Source organism: Amorphotheca resinae, assembly GCF_003019875.1.
Source record: "Amorphotheca resinae ATCC 22711 unplaced genomic scaffold M430scaffold_1, whole genome shotgun sequence".
Taxonomy (NCBI): domain Eukaryota; kingdom Fungi; phylum Ascomycota; class Leotiomycetes; order Helotiales; family Amorphothecaceae; genus Amorphotheca; species Amorphotheca resinae.
The window spans coordinates 183,180-202,982 of NW_020194471.1; the positions used below are offsets into that span (position 1 = coordinate 183,180).

The window sequence follows — 19,803 nt, forward strand, 5'->3', positions numbered from 1 at the left end:
CCAACGTCCAACGCTTCTCATGAACTGAATTTGAAGGGAAATCCATTTCTTTCATTATGCGACTGTAACAACAACTCTCATTTGAAAACCCCCATCATTCTTTTTCGAGTTCACCTCGCCGCGATCTCGTTCCTTGCGACGGTGACTAGCGCCTCACCTCTCCCGCCACCAGGTCTCCAGTCTATTCCCACCTCATCCGATGCGTCGAGCAGCAATACAAGTGTTTCGGACTTCGCGTCTTGCACCATCACGAAGCCTCGCTCTTCGCAGTCGCAGCGGTTTTCAACGATCGAATTATGTGCTAGGAATACGATACGCCTCTGGAGGGAGTGGACCAGCATCCAAAAACCACACCTCAAAGCTCGCTGCATCCGCTAAGGGAGCGCAATCGATGTACCTGCGAAGATTCTCCGTCGCTGTGGTGTCGGGCCTTGTTGGATACGGGGCTTGGTATGCTTACAAGGGCAACGGGACAGATTTGCAGCAGGCGCCCGGATTCTCAACCTCTGCAATCAACTCCCTGCAGAACCCCCAGGCAACTGAAATTGCGAGGAAGGCTGTGATTGTTGGAGCCGATTCTCTCTACACCGGCCCAATTACAGGAGAGGGTCCTATATCGAAGGATACGGATGGCGCTGGGAGGAAAGTACTGGAGATGTTGACACCGGAACAAGCTACACAGAAGTTGAGACGAAATGAGGAGTCCTACCTGGTGGGACGAGGCAAGGGTGTTGTGAGATATGATGTCGTGCAGGTACCGAGCAATGATCCTATCGAGGATGATCACGCAGAAAAGATAATCGAATTGCCGTCAGCATTGTCTACCGCCACAGCTGATGGGAACCCTACGAGTGACTGGATGTTCTGGGGGGTCTTCGATGGGCATGCGTATGTATAACATGAATGCGAGTCTATAAATCACTAATGATTGGCAGAGGCTGGACTACATCCGCGAAATTACGACAGGTTCTCATCTCCTTCGTCGCTCGAGAATTAAACAACACCTACAAAGCAGCATTAACCAATCCCTCCTCTAAAGCTCCCTCTCATGAAGCAATTGAAACCGCTATCAAGACGGGCTTCACAAGACTTGACCATGAAATCGTGCACGAAAGCGTTGAGAAGGTCTTGAAAGCCAACTCCAAATTGGTGGCGGCGGAACTCCTTGCCCCGGCCCTCTCAGGCTCTTGCGCTCTCCTCTCATTCTACGACACCAACACCAATCTCCTCCGTGTGGCCTGCACAGGCGATTCGCGGGCAGTGCTGGGCCGTCGGGGCGAAAGTGGAAAATGGATCGCGACTCCCCTCTCTGTTGATCAAACTGGCAGTAACCCGGATGAAGAAGCAAGGATGCGCAAACTTCACCCTGGTGAGGATGGCGTGATCCGTAACGGTCGAGTTCTCGGCGGACTCGAACCATCGCGAGCTTTCGGTGATGCAACATATAAATGGACACGGGAAGTCTCCGAAAAGCTCAAACGATCTTTCTTCGGGCGCACGCCCTCACCTAACCTCCGCACCCCTCCTTACGTGACCGCTGAACCTGTCATCACAACCACAAAGATCGAGCCAGATAAGGGAGATTTCTTGGTGATGGCCACAGACGGTCTGTGGGAGATGCTTACTAACGAGGAGGTCGTCGGGCTCGTCGGGCAATGGATCGAGAAGCAGTCTTCCGATACAAAGGGTAATATGGGGTCCAGTTGGGTGAAGATGTTTTCCAATGAGAAGAAAGGACTCCCGGTTGAACATGTGAAAGGGAATGAGAGGAGGGGCAGAGATGGCCAAAAACAGCCCATCAGACAACAGCAGTGGGGCGTTAAAGGAGGGGAGAATGAGCGGTTCGTCGTTGAGGATAAGAACGTTGCGACACATTTGGTGAGGAACGCACTGGGTGGAAAGGATAGGGATATGGTCTGCGCATTGTTGACTCTGCCAGCCCCATACTCGAGGAGATATCGGTGAATTCATTCCCTCATCCGAAATCCATCTCCATTGATTTACTGACATGATGGCAGGGATGATTTGACGGTCGAGGTTATCTTCTTTGGCAACTCTGATAAGAGCGGTGATGTAGTGGTGAACAACGAGGCGAGCGCGTCCGGTCATGAGGTCAAGGCAAAATTATGAGGTGTTTTCAGATGATCGCTGAATCCGTGTAGTATTGATTGACAGTTGCAAGTTCTTCAGTGGGTTTCGCTAGATAACGATGGCAATGGCTGTTTTCATACCCGTGTTATGATTTACAAAGGGGCTCAGGCACGACTTGATCATATAGCTCTGTAGTGTACGATTAAAAACTCAATTTCTTGGTATCTTGTTCTGCATAAAGCCAATTAAATCAGTTGACGCCTTAGCCACCATTGAGACCATCTCCAATCGGCATCTCATTAGCTCAAGTGATGTATCTCAAGACTCCGAGATTCCGCAACCAGAAGCTCCTTGTTCCCTATCCACCCTCTCTAGGACCGCCAACCCACTCAACAAAACCGCCTTATCCCACTCCTCGACATAAAGACCATGTTTCCAGAAATCCCTAAAGATTACAAACTTGCCTCTCCTGCTCATCTCCCCCTGCGCATTCGCATCATGCCCGACCAACTCGGGATGCACAAACATCGCGACCGTCTCGCCATCATTGCGGTCCACCAACTTGAAGTTCCGGGGCTTGGCTTTCTTCTCCGCGAGACTCCAGGAATGAGTGCGTGCGGCGTGTTCGGGGATGCCCCCGCTGGGCGTCCTGCCAGGGGAAGATTTACCCTGCGCGTGTTTCTCGGTGGCGGGTGAGAGCGTGGCAGGTGGTGCAGTGAGGGTATTGTGACAGGCTTGCCATTCGAATCCGCGGCGTAGGTCGTCGCCGAGGCCGAGGCCAAATTCGTGGGTGGTGCGAGAGCCGGGTTTGACGAGTATATCTTCCCAGACGGAGTTGTCGCTCTTGGAGAAATCCTCGGGGTCGCCAAAGGCCATGTTCATAGTGTCGCAGCCGTGGTACATGCGTACTACCCCGGCAATGGGGTCGGGGGAAGAGGGGCAATATAGGGTGATGGAGTTGGGGTGTTGCATGTCGATTATGGGCTCGACGGCGGTGGTGTAGATAGCAGAGGAGGAACCTTCCGGGAGGATGGAGAGGTCTCTCGAGTTCGCACCGCCGCTGTGGAGGAGGGTGTAGGTGCGGAGAATGGGCGGTGAAGGTGCCTCTTTCTCAGTGGTTGTGCCATGTGTCCTGGACCTTGTCTGGGACTGGTAAAACGTCCTTAGAACGGAAAATAGAGAAAACATATCGAGAGTTAGAAGGGATATCTTTGATAGACAGAACAGTAGAAAGACACAAACGGAGGTAAGAGAGAGGCGCCGGATAGTAAGAACCTGAACGATATAGAATCTTGATATGTGGGGGTATGGCACTCAGATTTAAGTTATCAGCTTATACTCCGCAATTTGGAAAAGGCACAGCTCTCAACCAATCGACTCTCACGACGCTGTACAAAGCTGTGATGCAGCTTATGGAGAATGGAAAGAGGGTGGTGGGCAAGCTTTCTGATTTGGTGATGATACCCCATGAGCTATCAGGGGGGCGATCAGGGGAGGGCCAACATGTTGGTTGGTTTCTCAAGAAGCTGATGTTGGATTGTGGAGGCACATGAGGATGGAAACGAAACGAAGCAATGCTTTTGCCGCGAGAACTCCAACTGACACAGCCTTGCTATAGTGCAACCCCCAATGCCAACATAAGCAAAAGACGAAACAGCCCGATTGGACCCGACCAAACAACGCACGATAAGCCGAATGGCGTAAAAACGTGGTTTGGGGTGGAAGACTGGAAATTGAAAAAGCACAGCCTCTTGTTGTTGGTGATCAGGACCAGGGCGTGCGATATGCAGACTTCAGCCCAGTTAACCAACAATGAATTCCAAGCCACAAGAGAGAAATCCATGCCTTAGCCCCGTCCACACATCCCCTTCCCATGCGATGGAAGGTTGCCACGAGGATCTTTCCCGTCTCTGGGTTCCCCGACTGCAACCTGGTACGGTGAATCGGTGATGGCGCTCTTTGCTAGAGCAGTCTCAAAACACAAAATGGACACAGAATATATGAAGGTTCTTCATGTTCGTACGAAATAAAATAAAGAGCCTAAAGCGATACTGTCGCAGTGGTTGTCAAGGATATCAAGGGCGGTACGGAGGGTGTTCTCAGCTAGGAAAAAATACTGCAAGGCTCTTAGACGATGTGGCGGATCTAAATAGCCAGAGCAACATTATGATGCTTTTCCTTCAGTGGCAGGAATTACTTTCGAAGACAGAATGATGCTAATTACCATTGCTGATGGATGATGATTCTTAAATGCTGTGAAAATGCAGACACGCATAAGGTACCTAACAAAACCGGAGCCCCGCGCCATAGTTTCCCCGAAGATGCACTCTCATATGAACCCAAAGCCGTCAAAAACCGAAAGCCGACCACTACCCCACCAAAACCGATCCGTCAAACACCGCTCCTTGCACGTAAACAAAACGCTTTCTGGCCCAAGATTGGTGGCTTTAAAGCCATATGGCCTCGTTTCCCGTTGAGTTGCATGGATTCATGGATTCCGGGACAATTTGGTAAGGGTTTAGTGGAGTTGGCACCCAGAGCTTACCCCGCCATGCCCTGCGGACCTGCGGTATCGAGAAGCGGTGATTTCTTCTGGATCATAGTCTTTTCCCTTCTCTTTATCTCTGGTCTTTCTCTTGAATGTTCTTTTCTATCTCTAGTTTTTTTCAGAAAGGCATTGATACCCTAGTGTAATCATATCTTCAAGACCCTCTACATCCCGAACTGCAGACGCTCCGACCTCATCAGCAGTCATGTCCAGACCTACGGTGCTGTTAATTGGCGGCATTACACATGTGCAGAAAGAATGGCAAGAATGCTCTAGCTTTGCGGAGCTGAAGGTTAGTTTAGCTGGACTCGTTCTTGAAGGAATGGGCTGACTAGTATGTTGTGCAGACATTCGCTGGTACCACGCGAGGAGAGTTCTTGAAGCAGTGTGAAGATGGAAGTTATAATGATGTGGTTGCTCTTTACAGAAGTAACGAATCAACATCTGTAAGTAAGATAAAATTATCACTCGGAAAATTCGGGTGTTGATTGCACGACAGTTAACTGGCCCATTTGATGCGGAGCTCGTGGGAAAACTCCCACAATCGTTGAAATATATCTGTCATAATGGAGCAGGATATGATAACATAGATATCACTGCATGCACTTCTCGAGGTTAGTCTCCCCTTCTACGTGTCTTCTACGACATCAATTACCAATACTGGAACAGCCTACTGACTCCCTTCAGGTATCCAAGTCTCTAGCACACCTGTCGCGGTAAATAATGCCACAGCTGATATTGCCATATTCCTCCTTCTCGGAGCCCTACGACGCATTCACCAGCCATACGCATCTATCCGGTCTTCCCAATGGCGAGGACCATCTTTCCAGCTTGGATACGACCCCCAGAACAAAATCCTAGGAATATTAGGCATGGGAGGCATCGGCCGAGAGGTGGCAGCTCGCGCTCGAGCTTTTGGGATGACGATCCATTACCACAACCGCAGCCGCTTATCTCCCGATTTAGAAAAAGGTGCGAAGTATGTGAGCTTTGAGGAGTTGATAAGAACCAGTGATGTTTTGAGTTTGAACTGCAGTTTGAGGAAAGAGACCGTTGGGATAATTGGGAAACGAGAATTCGAGATGATGAAGCAGGGCGTGATCCTCATCAATACTGCCCGAGGAAGATTAATCGATGAAGCAGCATTGGTGGAGGCTCTCGATTCGGGGAAAGTGTTCAGTGCCGGGCTGGATGTTTATGAAGAGGAACCGAAAGTCCACGAGGGATTATTGAATAATCCGAACGTGGTGTTGCTACCGCACATTGGAACAGCAACTTTCGAGACGCAGGCAAGTCGGGAATTCTCTACTTTGGTCTCGTGGCTAACCGTCCAACCTCTAGAGAAACATGGAGTTGCTGGTATTGGAGAATATCAAGAGTGCTGTGGAGAAGGGATCTCTGATTACGCAGGTTCCGGAGCAGACATCGAAAGAGGGCCGGTAGTAGCAGTGTCATGCAAGTGCACCACTGCAGGACCACCACCACTTAGGATACACAGACCCTGAGCACATCTCTTGTTATTTGCCGCACAGATACAGAATTCTCTTCAACTCCAACTAGTCTGTTGACTTCAACTGATCTTCTGTAATTTTTGATTCGCTCCGGAGCTTCACGCGAGCCGGTTAAAGGTTGATCCCTCGACGACCCCGCGATGCTCTCCCCACAGTTCGTCTCCTCCCCGATCCCGTTCATCCCGATGTCGACTCCCCGGACACAAGGGATCCTCCCCACACCGCCAAATAATTCTGCAGATTAAACGCGAATTGCAAAATGGAAATTTGCGCACATAAAAGGTTTACGTGTCCCACTCTACCGACCTTGGAATGTTGATGTTGTGAGAAGTTTTGCCAAATTTCCTGTCACGATGCAGTCTCTCCAGTCCCTCCTCTTTGCTTTAGGGCTCAGCAACACTTCAAACCAAGCCCTCGAGTGCACGGCTTCGGCCTTTTCTTCAATCCTCCCCTCGCATGCGACACTCTCGTACGCTGTCTCCGTCCCAGCTAATGGCTCCTTTGCTGATCCCTCTCCGGAATTCCCAGTAAACGACACTGGTCTACCAGCACTGTGTGCCATATCCGTCAATGTCCTCTCTTCATCCAATTCCTCGTTCAATTTCGGTCTCTTCCTTCCTGAGGACTGGAATTCACGTCTCCTCACCTCTGGAAATGGCGGCTTCGGCGGTGGGATAAACTGGAACGACATGGAGTCTTCCGTTTTATCTGGTTTTGCAGCGATGTCTACCGATACGGGACATCTCTCTACCCCATTTGACGCCAGCTGGGCATTGAATAATTCTGAGAGTCAAGTGGACTGGGCATATAGGGCTATGCACGGCTCTGTTATTCTCGCCAAGCAGATTGTGCAGAAATATTACGGGAGAGAGATCGTGAAGTCGTATTATTCTGCCTGTTCGACGGGCGGAAGACAGGGTCTGAAGGAAATCCAAATGTATCCTGAGGATTTTGATGGAATATTGGTGGGTGCGCCGGCCTGGTGGACCACGCATTTGCAAACTTGGACCTTGGAGGTCGGGCTTTGGAACCTCCCAGTCAATGGCGCGAATCACATCCCATCTGCATTGTTCCCCGTCATCGAAAAAGAGGTCATGAAGCAATGTGACCCCCAGGATGGGTTGGTGGATGGGATTATTTCAGACCCGCTAGGTTGCGACTTCATGCCTGAAGCCCTCCTCTGCAGGCCGGGCTCCGACAAAACCTCCTGTCTCACGGCACCCCAAATCGGGACCGTGTATAAAATCTATAACGACTGGATAGAAACGAACAACACATTTGTCTTCCCGCACTTCTTTCTTGGTTCCGAAGCCGAGTATACTGCCCTCACCAATACCGATTCCGGTGTCCCAGCGCCTCTCGGAACATCTTGGATCCAGAATTTCCTGCGCAACGACTCATCAGACGTGACCGACTGGGCGAGCGAATTCTCTTATGCTACCGTACAGCTAGCGGACAAGCTGAACCCTGGTAACGCAAACGCAGATAATTTCGATCTCTCCCCCTTCGCGGCAAGGGGCGGGAAACTCATCCATTACCACGGAATGTCCGACGGGCTCATCGCCGCCGGGTCCAGCACCTATTTCTACAAACAGGTTCTCGCAACGCTCATTCCGAAGGGTGTTACTGTTTCGGATTTCTACAGATATTACCTGGTTCCGGGAATGCAACACTGCAGCTTTTCTTCGGTAGACGCGCCGTGGTATATCGGGGGCGGGAACCAGCCGTTTGCGTTAGGGCCTACCGTTTATGGGGTGCCGGGATTCAGGGATGCGAAGCATGATGCGATGCTGGCGTTGGTGGAGTGGGTTGAGAATGGCAAGGCACCAGAGGAAATTGTGGCTACAAAATATGTGGATGATGATGTGAATCTGGGAGTGAGGAGGCAGCGGCCTATATGTCCCTATCCCGAGAGAGCGAAATACGATGGAACTGGGGATCCGGACTTGGCGGAGAGCTGGGTGTGCGAATCACCGTATAGTACATAGAGCACTGTAGAAGCCGAATCTTGAGATTCTGTTCTCTAGGAACATTTTGAAAAGCCCCTTCCCATCCTAATTGCTCTCCTCAACCTCCTATATCTATCTTCATTGTTTACTATTGCAATTAATGGCGCACATATACCGTAGGTAAAGTTGTATCCGTACAATGCATCTAGGCTCCCCAAAGGGTGCACACAGGTACTCTCGCTTGTTACCTACCCCCCTTTTCCCTTTCACCCTCCTCCTATCTTTAGGTAAAGTCTAGACCCTGCTTCAACTCTTTCCAACCACCTTTGCGCACCAATCTCTATCCTCCAAGCTCCTTATTCTATCCTGTTCTTAATATCCATAGTTGAGATTATGCCACAAGACACTACGGCGTTCGGCGCCAACCCTCCCCGCTCTGTACCTACCTTACCATAAGGCAAGGTACCTACCTAGGTCAGGTAGGTACGGTAGGGGTTAGCGTGACATCCGGTTGGGGTAGTGGCAGGTTACCTCGCTTATATCATGAATATAGCAACGTGCTCTGAATAGCTTCTTGGATCCTCAGACTTTCACACACATAAAACGATCAAGGATTGATAGACACATCCTCAGGCAAACTCGGTTCGACAAGCGACCATCACTCCTTCTAAGGAGCGGAAGTAGCAATGGCTTCTTCAGTATGTTGACTTTAAACCAGGCTGCAGCCACTTCACTTTTCTTCTTTTCCCGCTGACTTGCATTGTTTAAGGATTCCATTAGTGTTACAGTAGGTTTTGATCGTGTATTGTGAGACTTCTCTCTACGTTTAGTCCTAAGTGTATGATAAGTATTAACGCATTCAAATTCAGGGCCGCTCGATTTGGGGAACAGAAGTACTTGCTACCACAATATCGCTTTAGATCCGAACACTCCTACTAATGTGTCACAGGATGGCTATCATGGTCTTTACTCCAGGTCTCAGTGGCATCGATGGCAGAATTCTTGATCCTATTTGTCGCGATCCAGCAAATTTGCACCGCGTCTCAGATGAAATCTTGCGGTGGCATTTTCGGCAGACACATCAAGTCCACGACCACAACTACCCTCGATACATCTTGACGAGGACCTGGCTACCATGTCGAGCGCAATCAATTAAACGGCAGTTTCACGGTTATCTTACAAGGGGATAAGCAACTGCCATCAGGTTGGTTCTGCGACAGCAAAGGAACCCACAGGCATGGCCCACGACACACGTCCTATTTCCCTTTGACGCGTCCAGCAGCAGCGAAACCCGCAGCTCTTTGCCTAGTAATATCAGTTTCAGCCCCCACAATTCGTCCGATACGCACCCAGTGCGTCCCAACCTCTACAGCAATCTCAGTAACACACCGGGCGTTACCAGATCGATCCGGAGATCCACGCTGAGCTGTCTTCTCGCTTTCCAGAGCATCATACACTTCACTACGCGGAATTGATCTCATCCGCATGATCGCATCGGCACCATCTTTGAGATCCGCCAGCAGGTATCCAGAGAATGAAGCAATTATACAACAGGCACAGGACCAATTGATCCAGGACCAATTATTGCAGGAGAACGAATGGGATGACGAACCCCAGAGCCCCCCGCAAGGAAGCGCCTGAATCTAGCCCGGGTACCTGTCAGATCATCAATCCTTGATCGTTTTATGTGTGTGAAAGTCTGTGGATTGATGAAGCTATCCAGGTGTGCTACAGAATGTCAGTATATACATGATTATGCGAGGTCCAGACCCTAACAAAGCTCCAGTGCAGAAACGTTCTCCGTCAAGCACCTATCCTGTTTGGCGGTGCCGCAACCATCGCCCATGGAGAGCTACGTCGAAAGACGAAAGATGTTGACATTATTGTCAGCAAAGAGGCTCTGTCATTCCTAGAAGATGCGATTGCAAATCGGCGGGGGGGCTTCCACAAAGACTGTGATGAACAGTAGCATGGGATAAATGCGACACCGACAATAAATATCAATTACGAGTGACGGTTGAGCTCATTCTGATCGGGGGACCATTTGTCCCATCAATTCCGGAAACGGTCCCTTATGGGAACGGGTTTCTTGCAACCCTCCCGGAGCTGGTCCGTCTACGGGCGGCGACACTTGTGGGCAGGGGTGATGACCAAGATTATAAAGACTTCTACTTTTTTCTGTGCATGATGTCAAAAGGGAGGAGGCTGAGGCTACCCCACATTGGAGAGGAGGAGTTAGAGTTGATGATGGAGGCAGTAGTGAGTTCAAAAGTATGGACGTTCAGGAGTCAGGACTATCTTAATAATTGACTGTCCTATTTAAAGGACTGTTCTACCTCCTGTAGTATTATAGTACTCAACACTCAAATTCTATGAGTATTAAAATCGATAGATCACACGTTGACACTGCGGCATCCGGCGCTACCTAACCATCCGCCGCTCCATAGGGTCTAGCGTCTAGAGTAGCGTTCCATCCTCAGGCAAGCTCAGGCCGCTATCTCTAATCTTAGCGTGAAGTGCCCCCGACTTAAGTCCTCCGATCTCTCTAAAAATAATAGATATTGTAGCTCTAAATTAGAGCAGCTACCCGTACTAATAAGATTTCTTATCGGAGCATTGTGTCGTGAGATATTGCGTATTGAAAGTGGATTGAAAGGTTTTGTTGCATATCGCAAACCTCGAATTCATAGCAAGTGGCTTAGCGTGTAAAGTAGTGCCATTTCCCCGGATTATGCTAGGCTGGAAATAGGATAGCTCCCTGTTGGTCGGTCTTCGGATCTGGCTCTGGATCACACCCGCCAAGTAGGGGAAAGGGATCAGGACGAAGGTATAGCTTCTCCCTTCCCGTCAGTACCATACCCTTGCTATAAGTTACTATAGAGGGGGATTGCTAAATGTATAACTAGTAATCGGTTTAAGGGGCAAATTATGATGAACTGATGAATTTATGGTATATATAATATGGTTGGTCCTTAGCTAAGGTAAGGTACGTTTCACTGGGGAGTAGACTATAAAAAACTATATTCGAAAATAAAATATGGGCTCGGGATTGTGAAAGGTAGAGCAGGCATGTCAAAAGTTCTATCGTATTAAACTAAAAGCCATCTACAGGATCAGAGCTTGTCAGCTTGATACTTGCCCTCACCCTCAGGGCAATAATGTAAGCCATGTGAACAAGCTTATTAACTCCGCTGGTTCCCTTCCTAATTTGGTTTCCTCTCCCAATCTGCCTCATCTGAGGGATGTCTCCTCTAGAATCCATCTAATAAAGAGTAATAGAGTATAGAACATACAAGCAACCAAGGTTTTTCCTGCCCGACCGAATATACCAGCTGGTTGATTATAAACCCCATTATCATCATATATCTTGCGTGCTCTTGCCAAAATTGACAATAGCTTTGGATCTATCAGGATTAGGGAATTTAGGATAACATGACGCATACGAAGGTCCTGAGTCAATGATTTGTTCCGCAAGGTGTAGAAACTCCGGCCTGATGGGCCGCTCCCACGGCATGATATGGTATGCTTTTTTCGTAATAGGATCCAGTTGTACAATGGGCTTTCTCTGATACTTGTCTAATTTTTGGGTCATTAATTCCAGATTTCGTTCTCGAATTTTAGTGCTCAAGAGCCAATTTCGCGTAGGAATCCAGTCGAGATAGAGATAACGAATGTAGTTTCTAATTTGCCCTTCAGGATCTCCTCCGTTACGACGTTCCGACTTGCGTTGTTCTCGTGTTTGATCTAGGAGCGCGTTAATATGGTCTTCAATAGTCGGAATAAAGATAGGGATATCCCGTCTCATGATTTTGGCTCGTTGTTGTATAGGTGGTAACAAAGGAATGTTGCATTCTTCGTAGCGTCGTAGTAGTGGAGGTCCAAATCGTTGACATGGGTCCCGGTAGTATTCTTCCTCCAGCACCACATAATTCCGTATAGAGACATCTGGGACCTCGACCTTATTGCAATCCACTGTGAGGTGGTAGAGCTCCTCTGGCCAAAATCGGAGGTATTCAAAAGCGGGGTCCAAAAAGCAGGCTTTTAGCCAGACGTCGCGGATCGGAGTTTCGTTGACCATGCTGTCATAAAGTAACCAATCCTTAATATCCACATAGTTTCTAGAAACTTTCCACTCTCCAGATCCAACGATATCATCCACAAGCGCCTGCAAATGAGACGACCGCACAAGCACATCAATTTCTTTTTGTGGAGAATTATTCCCACCACTCCATCTCATCGCCAGGGTGCTGACCAAGATAAAAGGGTGATTGTGGCGTTGGAAAATCGAGAGAACGGTGTCTAAGTATCCGGGGCATGTTGCCCACTGTGGCTTAATAAACTCTGGTTTCAGTGTACTAATGTCGAGTAGTGGGGATCGTGCTGATAGAGACGGCAACTCCATGGCAACGTTTTAGAGGGCGTGATGATAAGAGACCAAGAGTTGTAGTAATGTAGCGCAACGTGCTTCGTGATGGTGAGAATCTCTGGGAGAAGACGAGAAGTCATGGGAAAGGCACGCCTAAAATACCGTACGCAGTAGCTTTAATGACCCACTAGCTCAGTCCAAATACTATCTACGTACCGCGTTTTCTGACTCTTAGCCTTTCATTAGAGTGATATTGTAACCGGCTTTCAGCTATAGCTAGGATATTGAATAGGCTAAGAGTGGTTAGCCAGTGAGTCAGTAAGGTATCTAGGTATTTCTATGACTTAACTAGAGCTTAGGGAATTAGTGAGACTTTCCGTTACTTGGTTAGGTTATAGAACAAATACGTGCGTATCTACTACTACGGATATACCTGGAAAAGGTCTCAAGCTTAGCGTTCCATAAATATATAAAACTGGAAGGCTATAGCCCAAACGGTAAACCTACCTATACATGCCACCTCTCTCTGACCACCTTTTACCACGATAATCCACTGCCTTCGGGAGTTCGCCTGAATTCAGCACCAATAATTTTTTGGGATCTCTAGGCACGGCGTACCGACGACATTCATCGTTGGCTTCAATTCTTATTATTCAGTTGTTTTAGCAAACAGCATATGGCCCTTAAGATATATTTTCCCAGGCCTCTCACTGCCATTAGGGAGTTCACCAGCTACGGATCTTCAAGAATTAGGCCTCAAATATATCGTTCGAGTCCCTACCAAGGCATAGATCCAAGGGAGACAGGAATGAAAGAGCCAAGTGGATGATACTCTTCTGTCATTCCCGGAAGACGAGTGAGAGTGAGGTAGGTAGACTCTGAGGAGACCAGCTTGATTTCGGGGAGGATAATTGGAAATTATATGCGGGATTCGGGAGATGTTTTCGGTCATAAACTGTTCCGAACTATCTCTGAAAGTGCTGCAAGGCATTATACCTTACGCAGTATTTATGTGCTACACTAACACTGAGTTCAAAATGCAGTTCATTGCCAAGCACCTCTGCCCAATTCATCTTGGAGAAATAACAGGCATTCGCAAAGTGTGCTAAGCCCTTTCCCTCAATAATGAGGTCGGTTCATCTGCGTGGTATTCCTACGAAATGCTTGTATCCTCTGTGTCTATCCCTCTCATATAATTGTTCGCTCTGTCTACTCCTCCGGCGGCCAAAAACTTAAAAGACGGACAATCGTTACCGCCGTTGCCACATCCACTACACCTCTGTCACCTCTCCACTTTGATGCTCCAACGTGCAGATACGATGATGTCGCCTGGGAGCGCAGCGACGAGATCTACAGTAGGAGGCATGAAAATCCAAACTGTCCGAGCCCGACACTCAGCAGGCCGCCGCGCCATTTGTCGCCGGCGATCCCCTCGAGATTCGTTCTCCCATCGTCGGCGCACTGAATCGTCTATCAAGTCATCAAGTCATGTTCCGAGATAGTGGCCCGTCTGCCATTATTAGAGTCGCACAACCTGGAATTGCCATGTTCCCTGAGAAAAGGGCCAGGAATGTGCTGCTATGAAATACTTACAAGAGCATACGTCCATTCCGCTGCCACTCATCTTGTATTTGGGGCACGAAAGAGGAGAGGCCATATGAGCTGGGCCCTTTCCTAATCATGGAGTACATCGAGCATGAAACCAATCTGGGCGCCGCTCTGAATTTGCCAGAGTTCAGTCCAGGACTCCAGGTGGTCGCCCGGCTCTAGTCTCCAGACCCTAACATCGACCAAGACAGATTCGAAAAGCTGTACGGCCAAAAGCCGACATCCTCCTTGAATTATCTAGAAGACCCCCTCCCGAGAATTGGGTATATCACTGAGACCCAAGAAGACACGTTTAATGTCGCGGCACAACCTCTTCTTACCTTGCCTATGAACGAACTCATTCGTCTTGCACCCTCCCCGCTCAAGGAGTCAAGGCTCCCACAACCAACTTTCTCAACGCTCATTGATCTCGTCCTACATTTCCACCCTCGCAGACCTCTACAAAGCTCACCTCCTATACTCGCCTACGAGCGCTCCCTCGCCTCATCCGCCTCCGATACTGGTCTCTTCAGGATCTGGTGCAACGACTTACGCCCTGCCCTACCAACGTTCTACTCAATGCAAGCCTGCAAATCATCGACGTCGTCGACTGGGAGTTTACCTATGCGCCCCCTGTTGAGTTTGCATATGCCCCGCCCTGGTAGCTACTGATTGAGTAAGCTGAGTTCTGGGAAGGTGGTTTGGACGCCTGGAGTCGAGAGTATAAGGAACGGGTTACTACCTTTTTGAAGGCCATGCGGGAGCGGGAGGATAAGAGTATCAAGCCCGGCACATTGACGGATGACCAGAAATTGACGGGTCGTATGCGGGACAGTTGGGAGAGGGGCGATTTTTGGATCGAGAGCTTTACCTTTGATGCTCTATATTGGACCAGAGGCATTTTCAGAGTTTAGGTGATGCAGGATGGGAGAAGAGGATTGAGATGTTGACAGAAGATGAGAGGCAAGCAATAGAAGAGTTCGTGAGGAGCAGGGTTTAGGAGATGGAGACTCGAGTTTTGGCCTGGGAACCCGATGAGAACTGAGGAACGCTCCTCTATCACAATGTAAGGCACGTATACTTATGCACGCCAATCACAGTCAGCGGGTAAGTCTGCACAGATCTTACAAGTTACAGTACAAGCACAAGCTTCCAACGAGAGATGTTGATTGGCCCGCTCGCCATTTCTTCCCAGAGCGGCGTGGAAACTGCGGCACGGTCCGACTACTACTTGGCTTCGCTTTGTACACCGCCACATGCGATGATTCCGGGAATCTGTTGTGATATGTGATATGTTGGAGTGGAGCATGATCTGCAGTGGTTGATGGGGCGACAATAATAGCATTCAGAACTGAGATCGATCGCCTCTTTCTTCTTGAGACCGCAGGGGACCACGCCGCAAGCTACCAACCATGTTACATTTCCATGCTTCCATGGAGACCACAGCATGCGGTCCATGAGGGACCGAGACATGTCAGATATACTTACCCCGGTGCTGCTCACACGTGACAGCGAAGAGCGGTTTCCGACGGCGTGACAATAGCAATCTCCAAATGCCCCCCTTTTCTGACACAGCCCGCGGAGCCCAGGCCCTGTGCCCCCTCCTCACGGCGTCTGGCTTACGGCCATGCTATCGATTAAAAGTCCGACTCCCGGCGGTACCTGATCGAGACCGTTGTGTGGATGGGTCTCGAAGTTTGCTGTATGCGCCGCAAAGCAAGTATCTCACTTTTCGTCATACGGTCTCACGGTTTCCAAACGCGCGTGATAGTAAGATACTGGGTTTAAGCTGAAGCTATCTCTACGTCTTCCTGAAAAAAAAAATCTCCTGCTCGTCATATTTATATGTCTATCTGAGGGGCTTTAATTGGAACTCTTTTGGAATTACTCCTACTTGTTTCTGAATCCTAACCCATCCCTTACATCCATCATGAGGAACTCATTCTTCATATTCTCTTCTCTGCTCCTGAGCTCTGTATATGAGGCATGGGCACAAATCCCACCATGCGCTGTAAGATATCTCTTTTCCACCCCGTAGCTCTTGCATCAAATCCAATTCACTAACACCTCTTCTCCCAGGCAAGCTGCCTGACCTCTCTCCCCGCCGGATGTCAATCCAGCGACATCTCATGCATCTGTAAAGATTCATCCTTCTCCATCGGAATCTACTGCTGCGCCGTTCCGAGATGCAGCCCCGGCGATCTCGAAGGTATTCTTTCTTTCCCTCGTTGCCCCTCCCCCAAGCTCTCCAGCCTACGAAGGAAGGCCGTCCACCTCTCTCCATCCCACTAACACACCTTCCCACCAGCCGTGAGCACCTTCGCCGAAAGCCTCTGCTCATCAGCCGGCGTCCCCGTCGTATCCAATCCAGTCTGCCCGGCTACGAAAGCTGCCAGTACCGCAGCCTCCAGCAGCACCGCGCAATCCAGCAGCAGCACCGTCCAAGCATCCTCAACCACCAGTTCCAAGCCCCTATCCACCACTTCAACCCGTACGCTCCAACTCCCCCTTCCTAACTACGCCCCTTGAAACGCAGATCAAAATGAGAACTAACCGAACACCTCTCAAGAAACCACAGTCACAAGACTCACAGCAAGTTCAGCAAGTACCACGAGTGTCCCCAGTTCCACAAGCGCGACGGCGTCCACGACGTCTACGCCGTCCGCCGCAGCCGCAGCGCGGAGCGGCCCAACAATGCCGGGTCTGAGAGCTGGTGCGGCCATTGCAGCGATTGCGCTGTTTGCAGCTCTGTAGTACTAGCTGGCTGTTGATGGGAGTCTGAGGATATATATCTGAACTAAGATAGACATAGAAGGCTTATATAATGAATAGATTTGATTGCTTCTTTCGTGGTAAAGATTCGGTTTATTGTAAAGTATAGAAAGGATGCGTGATGTGATATCAATCTCACCCTGTCGGATGATCGGAATCATCTTGCTCCTGCTAGAGTTCGGACCCTGTGATAGTTTAGATGTCCTATTCTGATTTGGATTTGGCCTGATTCTTTCTGGCTAGATATTTTACACCAGTGTGTCAAGACTCAAGATGACTCCTCATTTATATCCATACTGTCTCAGCTTTACAAGTGATTTTTACTTGAGTTCTTCAAATCGGATTGCATTCTAGTTGAGGTTTGTTGACTATAGACGGTCGTTTGTTTGACCCATAATATCTTACAGAACGAGTTCCTTTCGGTATGTAAGGTATGTATGTATTTCTTGATTTATGTGTATATACATACATACATATATATACTAATATTCCAGTACTATTACGTACCAAGGAAGGAATCTCCCAATTTCCTCCTCCTTGCTCATAAAAGGAGAAAAACAAATCAAGGGTATATATAAATAGCGAGCGATTGCAAAACAGCTAAACAAGTGAGAGAGGGGGAGTTGACCATTTACTCCATCCCCAGAGAGTAATCTCAGATACCATGCATGTTATACTTATGAAAAAGAAAAAAACCAAATCGCACAACCTCGTGCCCTGAACGCCCTATACCCAATCGTGATTTTCTCTCTTGGGATTCGGATCATAATGATCGTAAACCTGAAATGATATTAGCATTTATGTAAAAGAAATTGCGCGGATGACTTACCCGCTCAGATGTAGAGTAGATGTGGTGTTGCACCTGTATTGACTTCTGCAGTTGTGCGTGCTGGGAAAGCGGCCAGGCATCCTCGGTCTCCTCTTCGAGGGCCTCGCTCTGCATGATTTTCGACGCGCCCATGCGCGACATGTTCAACGTTCTCCCGCGACCATTGATGAAGGTTCGGATACCGGTCATGGTCCCACGAGGGATTTGTGGAAGCTCTTTACCCTTGTGAAGACTTCCGTCGCTGAACGAGTCGCTACTGTCGCTGGGGTCTTCGCTCTGTCTGCTTCTCTTCGTGCTCCATCTGCTCGGGGTGATGATCAAGCGGAGGAGATTCCGGGTTCGGGTGCTGAGACTTCGGTTCGGGTTGTGGCCTGGCATTTCATCCTTGTGCTGGCTGCGGGAGATAAAGAATGTGCGGAAGGCGGCGCCGGTGGTCATGATGATGCCGACCTCTCCGGCCATGATGTTCCAGTAGACTTCCCAAGCGGGGTCGAAACCTGCTTCATGGCGCAGCCCTGAAACACGTACGATGGTAAGTGCGATCATTACGATTGTAAGTGACAGGGAAGATCCCAGGGCAATCTTTTGAGTCCATCTGATCTTGATCTGCCAGACGAGCCGAATTGGAATCACCAAGACTGTTTGTTCGAGTCAGGCTTTTCTGCGTCCACTGTGTTTAACAAGAATGACTTACTCAGTAGGTCTGAAAGGATATCAAGAACCATTTGCGATTCAGCATAATGGATGACCTGCTTCGACCTTGACCCAGAAGAGCATTGTACTACAGCTCAAACGTTAGGAAGGATCCAAAGTGTTGGAAACATGGCGGTCGACTTACAAACTTTCTCGTTGTTGAAGTGCGGGCACGCAAGGATATAGATGGCTAATCCATAGCCTGCAATCGCAATATTGATGAAGAGAACAGCCCACCAGTACCTCGTCATGGACTGGATGCGATCAATCAGTTTCTTGAAAAAGAACAAGAAGCTGAACTTGACGCAGACAATGGCAGACCAAGCGAGCATAAGGCTGACAGTTGATCTCTCTTGATAGTCGTAGATCCGCTGCAGCCAGTCCTCTGGGAGGAGAGGGAAAACCGCCGCCCCATCATCGTTCATTGCCTCCACCATGTACATGTTGTCGATGTAGCTGATGGTCAAGCCCACAGAGACGGAGATACAACACAGGCCGAAGATGAGGAACCCATCGTCGACACCGAATTGCTTTTGAATTCGGAATCGAATCCAAAAGCGCACCAATGCACCTAGCACCGCAACGACCATGAAGGTTATCATCGATGCCTTCCACAATCATTAGTTTACTCCCAACATTGGATGTCGCAGTGACTTACCAGCATCGCCTGCTTTGGGATGCGGCCAGCATGATCAAAAGCTGGCAAGCCCATCTTGAGCGGGTTTGTTGCGCTTGGTTTTGAATAGAGATCCCTGGGAAGTAGCTGTCCTAACTCTGCTCTTGGAGAGTGAAGGAGCCAGAGATGTGCGAAGTTGGGGATATAGGATGGGGGTGGGGATTACCCAAGAGCAGTAGATGTGACATCTTACATACTCGGGCTTGATGTGCGTCGTGCCTCATTCTGTCTCCATTGGACCCCTCCATCTCCTGCGCCCTCCAGCCCCCTCGTCGATAGCACATGGTTCGTGAGGGGAGATCTGGAACTTGGAAGAGCGGAGAGGTCGTGGAGACAAGGCTCCATGCGTGCCTCGTGGTTGCATGGGAGTAGTCGCAGCTATGCCCCAAACCCATTCGGTCCATGTCGCGACAGTGAGCTACGCCATGGGACGACGACTGGACGATGTTGATGAAGTTGAAGTAGTGCGGTGTCAAGGGAGTTTCAGTGCGGCGGTATTATCCACTGCCCAGGTCCCCTGTAAGTTGTAACAGACCGAGTAAACGGAAAGTGGCTAAATACCGGGATAATAGTAAGCTCCGCGGGCTACTGCACTCTACAAGCTTACCCGAAAGTGCCAGATACGGCGAGGATCGTAGGATACAAGGTAAAAGACTAAAAATAAACACGAAATATACGGTAATTTACATACCCCCCTTCCCCCTAAAAATAAACAGATTTTTTGATTGGTCGATGCCGAAAAGCATGTCCGATTATCATTGGTTCCCCCCCCTTTTCCCGC

At 49.2% G+C, this 19,803-nt stretch overlaps 8 protein-coding genes across 8 annotated transcripts; 5 read left to right on the top strand and 3 right to left on the bottom strand.

Annotated features, from left to right (window-relative positions):
- Positions 1-391: 391 nt before the first annotated feature.
- On the top strand, positions 392-2,130 carry M430DRAFT_93342 (hypothetical protein; the record flags this gene model as incomplete). Its single annotated transcript, XM_024869773.1, has 3 exons — positions 392-888; positions 936-1,961; positions 2,019-2,130. 3 exons carry the CDS (start codon positions 392-394, stop codon positions 2,128-2,130), a joined length of 1,635 nt encoding a protein of 544 aa, XP_024724603.1.
- A 181-nt stretch (positions 2,131-2,311) lies between these two features.
- Positions 2,312-3,279, bottom strand: M430DRAFT_37910 (hypothetical protein; the record flags this gene model as incomplete). The annotated part of the gene is made up of 1 exon (XM_024867196.1): positions 2,312-3,279. One exon carries the CDS (start codon positions 3,277-3,279, stop codon positions 2,410-2,412), a length of 870 nt encoding a protein of 289 aa, XP_024724604.1. The 3' UTR covers positions 2,312-2,409.
- A 1,565-nt stretch (positions 3,280-4,844) lies between these two features.
- M430DRAFT_46209 (hypothetical protein) lies at positions 4,845-6,082 on the top strand (the record flags this gene model as incomplete). Its single annotated transcript, XM_024867826.1, has 5 exons — positions 4,845-4,931; positions 4,987-5,085; positions 5,139-5,253; positions 5,327-5,928; positions 5,981-6,082. 5 exons carry the CDS (start codon positions 4,845-4,847, stop codon positions 6,080-6,082), a joined length of 1,005 nt encoding a protein of 334 aa, XP_024724605.1.
- Positions 6,083-6,355: 273 nt separating this feature from the next.
- Positions 6,356-8,214, top strand: M430DRAFT_31964 (hypothetical protein). The gene has a single exon (XM_024866077.1). It carries the CDS (start codon positions 6,504-6,506, stop codon positions 8,136-8,138), a length of 1,635 nt encoding a protein of 544 aa, XP_024724606.1. The 5' UTR covers positions 6,356-6,503; the 3' UTR covers positions 8,139-8,214.
- A 3,243-nt stretch (positions 8,215-11,457) lies between these two features.
- Positions 11,458-12,501, bottom strand: M430DRAFT_14388 (hypothetical protein; the record flags this gene model as incomplete). The annotated part of the gene is made up of 1 exon (XM_024862849.1): positions 11,458-12,501. The coding sequence occupies one exon, from the start codon at positions 12,499-12,501 to the stop codon at positions 11,458-11,460; it is 1,044 nt and encodes a 347-aa protein (XP_024724607.1).
- Positions 12,502-14,145: 1,644 nt separating this feature from the next.
- Positions 14,146-14,966, top strand: M430DRAFT_14389 (hypothetical protein; the record flags this gene model as incomplete). Its single annotated transcript, XM_024862851.1, has 3 exons — positions 14,146-14,203; positions 14,261-14,692; positions 14,749-14,966. 3 exons carry the CDS (start codon positions 14,146-14,148, stop codon positions 14,964-14,966), a joined length of 708 nt encoding a protein of 235 aa, XP_024724608.1.
- Positions 14,967-15,911: 945 nt separating this feature from the next.
- M430DRAFT_62372 (hypothetical protein) lies at positions 15,912-16,905 on the top strand. Its single transcript, XM_024868986.1, has 4 exons — positions 15,912-16,063; positions 16,132-16,261; positions 16,361-16,543; positions 16,622-16,905. The coding sequence occupies exons 1-4, from the start codon at positions 15,983-15,985 to the stop codon at positions 16,804-16,806; spliced, it is 579 nt and encodes a 192-aa protein (XP_024724609.1). The 5' UTR covers positions 15,912-15,982; the 3' UTR covers positions 16,807-16,905.
- A 532-nt stretch (positions 16,906-17,437) lies between these two features.
- M430DRAFT_54676 (hypothetical protein) lies at positions 17,438-19,466 on the bottom strand. The gene is made up of 5 exons (XM_024868484.1): positions 19,005-19,466; positions 18,492-18,954; positions 18,348-18,434; positions 17,654-18,291; positions 17,438-17,604 (listed from the first exon to the last, which is right to left on the bottom strand). Exons 1-5 carry the CDS (start codon positions 19,056-19,058, stop codon positions 17,551-17,553), a joined length of 1,296 nt encoding a protein of 431 aa, XP_024724610.1. The 5' UTR covers positions 19,059-19,466; the 3' UTR covers positions 17,438-17,550.
- Positions 19,467-19,803: the final 337 nt, after the last annotated feature.

Coding starts and splice junctions, on each gene's coding strand:
- M430DRAFT_54676 (XM_024868484.1), bottom strand. CDS start 19,058: ATGGGCTTGCCAGCTTTTGATCATGCTGGCCGCATCCCAAAGCAGGCG. Junction 18,292..18,347: donor TATCCTTTCAGACCTACTGA/GTAAGTCATTCT, acceptor TCGAACAAACAG/TCTTGGTGATTCCAATTCGG. Junction 17,605..17,653: donor TCTACTCTACATCTGAGCGG/GTAAGTCATCCG, acceptor ATATCATTTCAG/GTTTACGATCATTATGATCC.
- M430DRAFT_31964 (XM_024866077.1), top strand. CDS start 6,504: ATGCAGTCTCTCCAGTCCCTCCTCTTTGCTTTAGGGCTCAGCAACACT.
- M430DRAFT_62372 (XM_024868986.1), top strand. CDS start 15,983: ATGAGGAACTCATTCTTCATATTCTCTTCTCTGCTCCTGAGCTCTGTA. Junction 16,064..16,131: donor CACAAATCCCACCATGCGCT/GTAAGATATCTC, acceptor CTCTTCTCCCAG/GCAAGCTGCCTGACCTCTCT. Junction 16,262..16,360: donor CAGCCCCGGCGATCTCGAAG/GTATTCTTTCTT, acceptor CCTTCCCACCAG/CCGTGAGCACCTTCGCCGAA.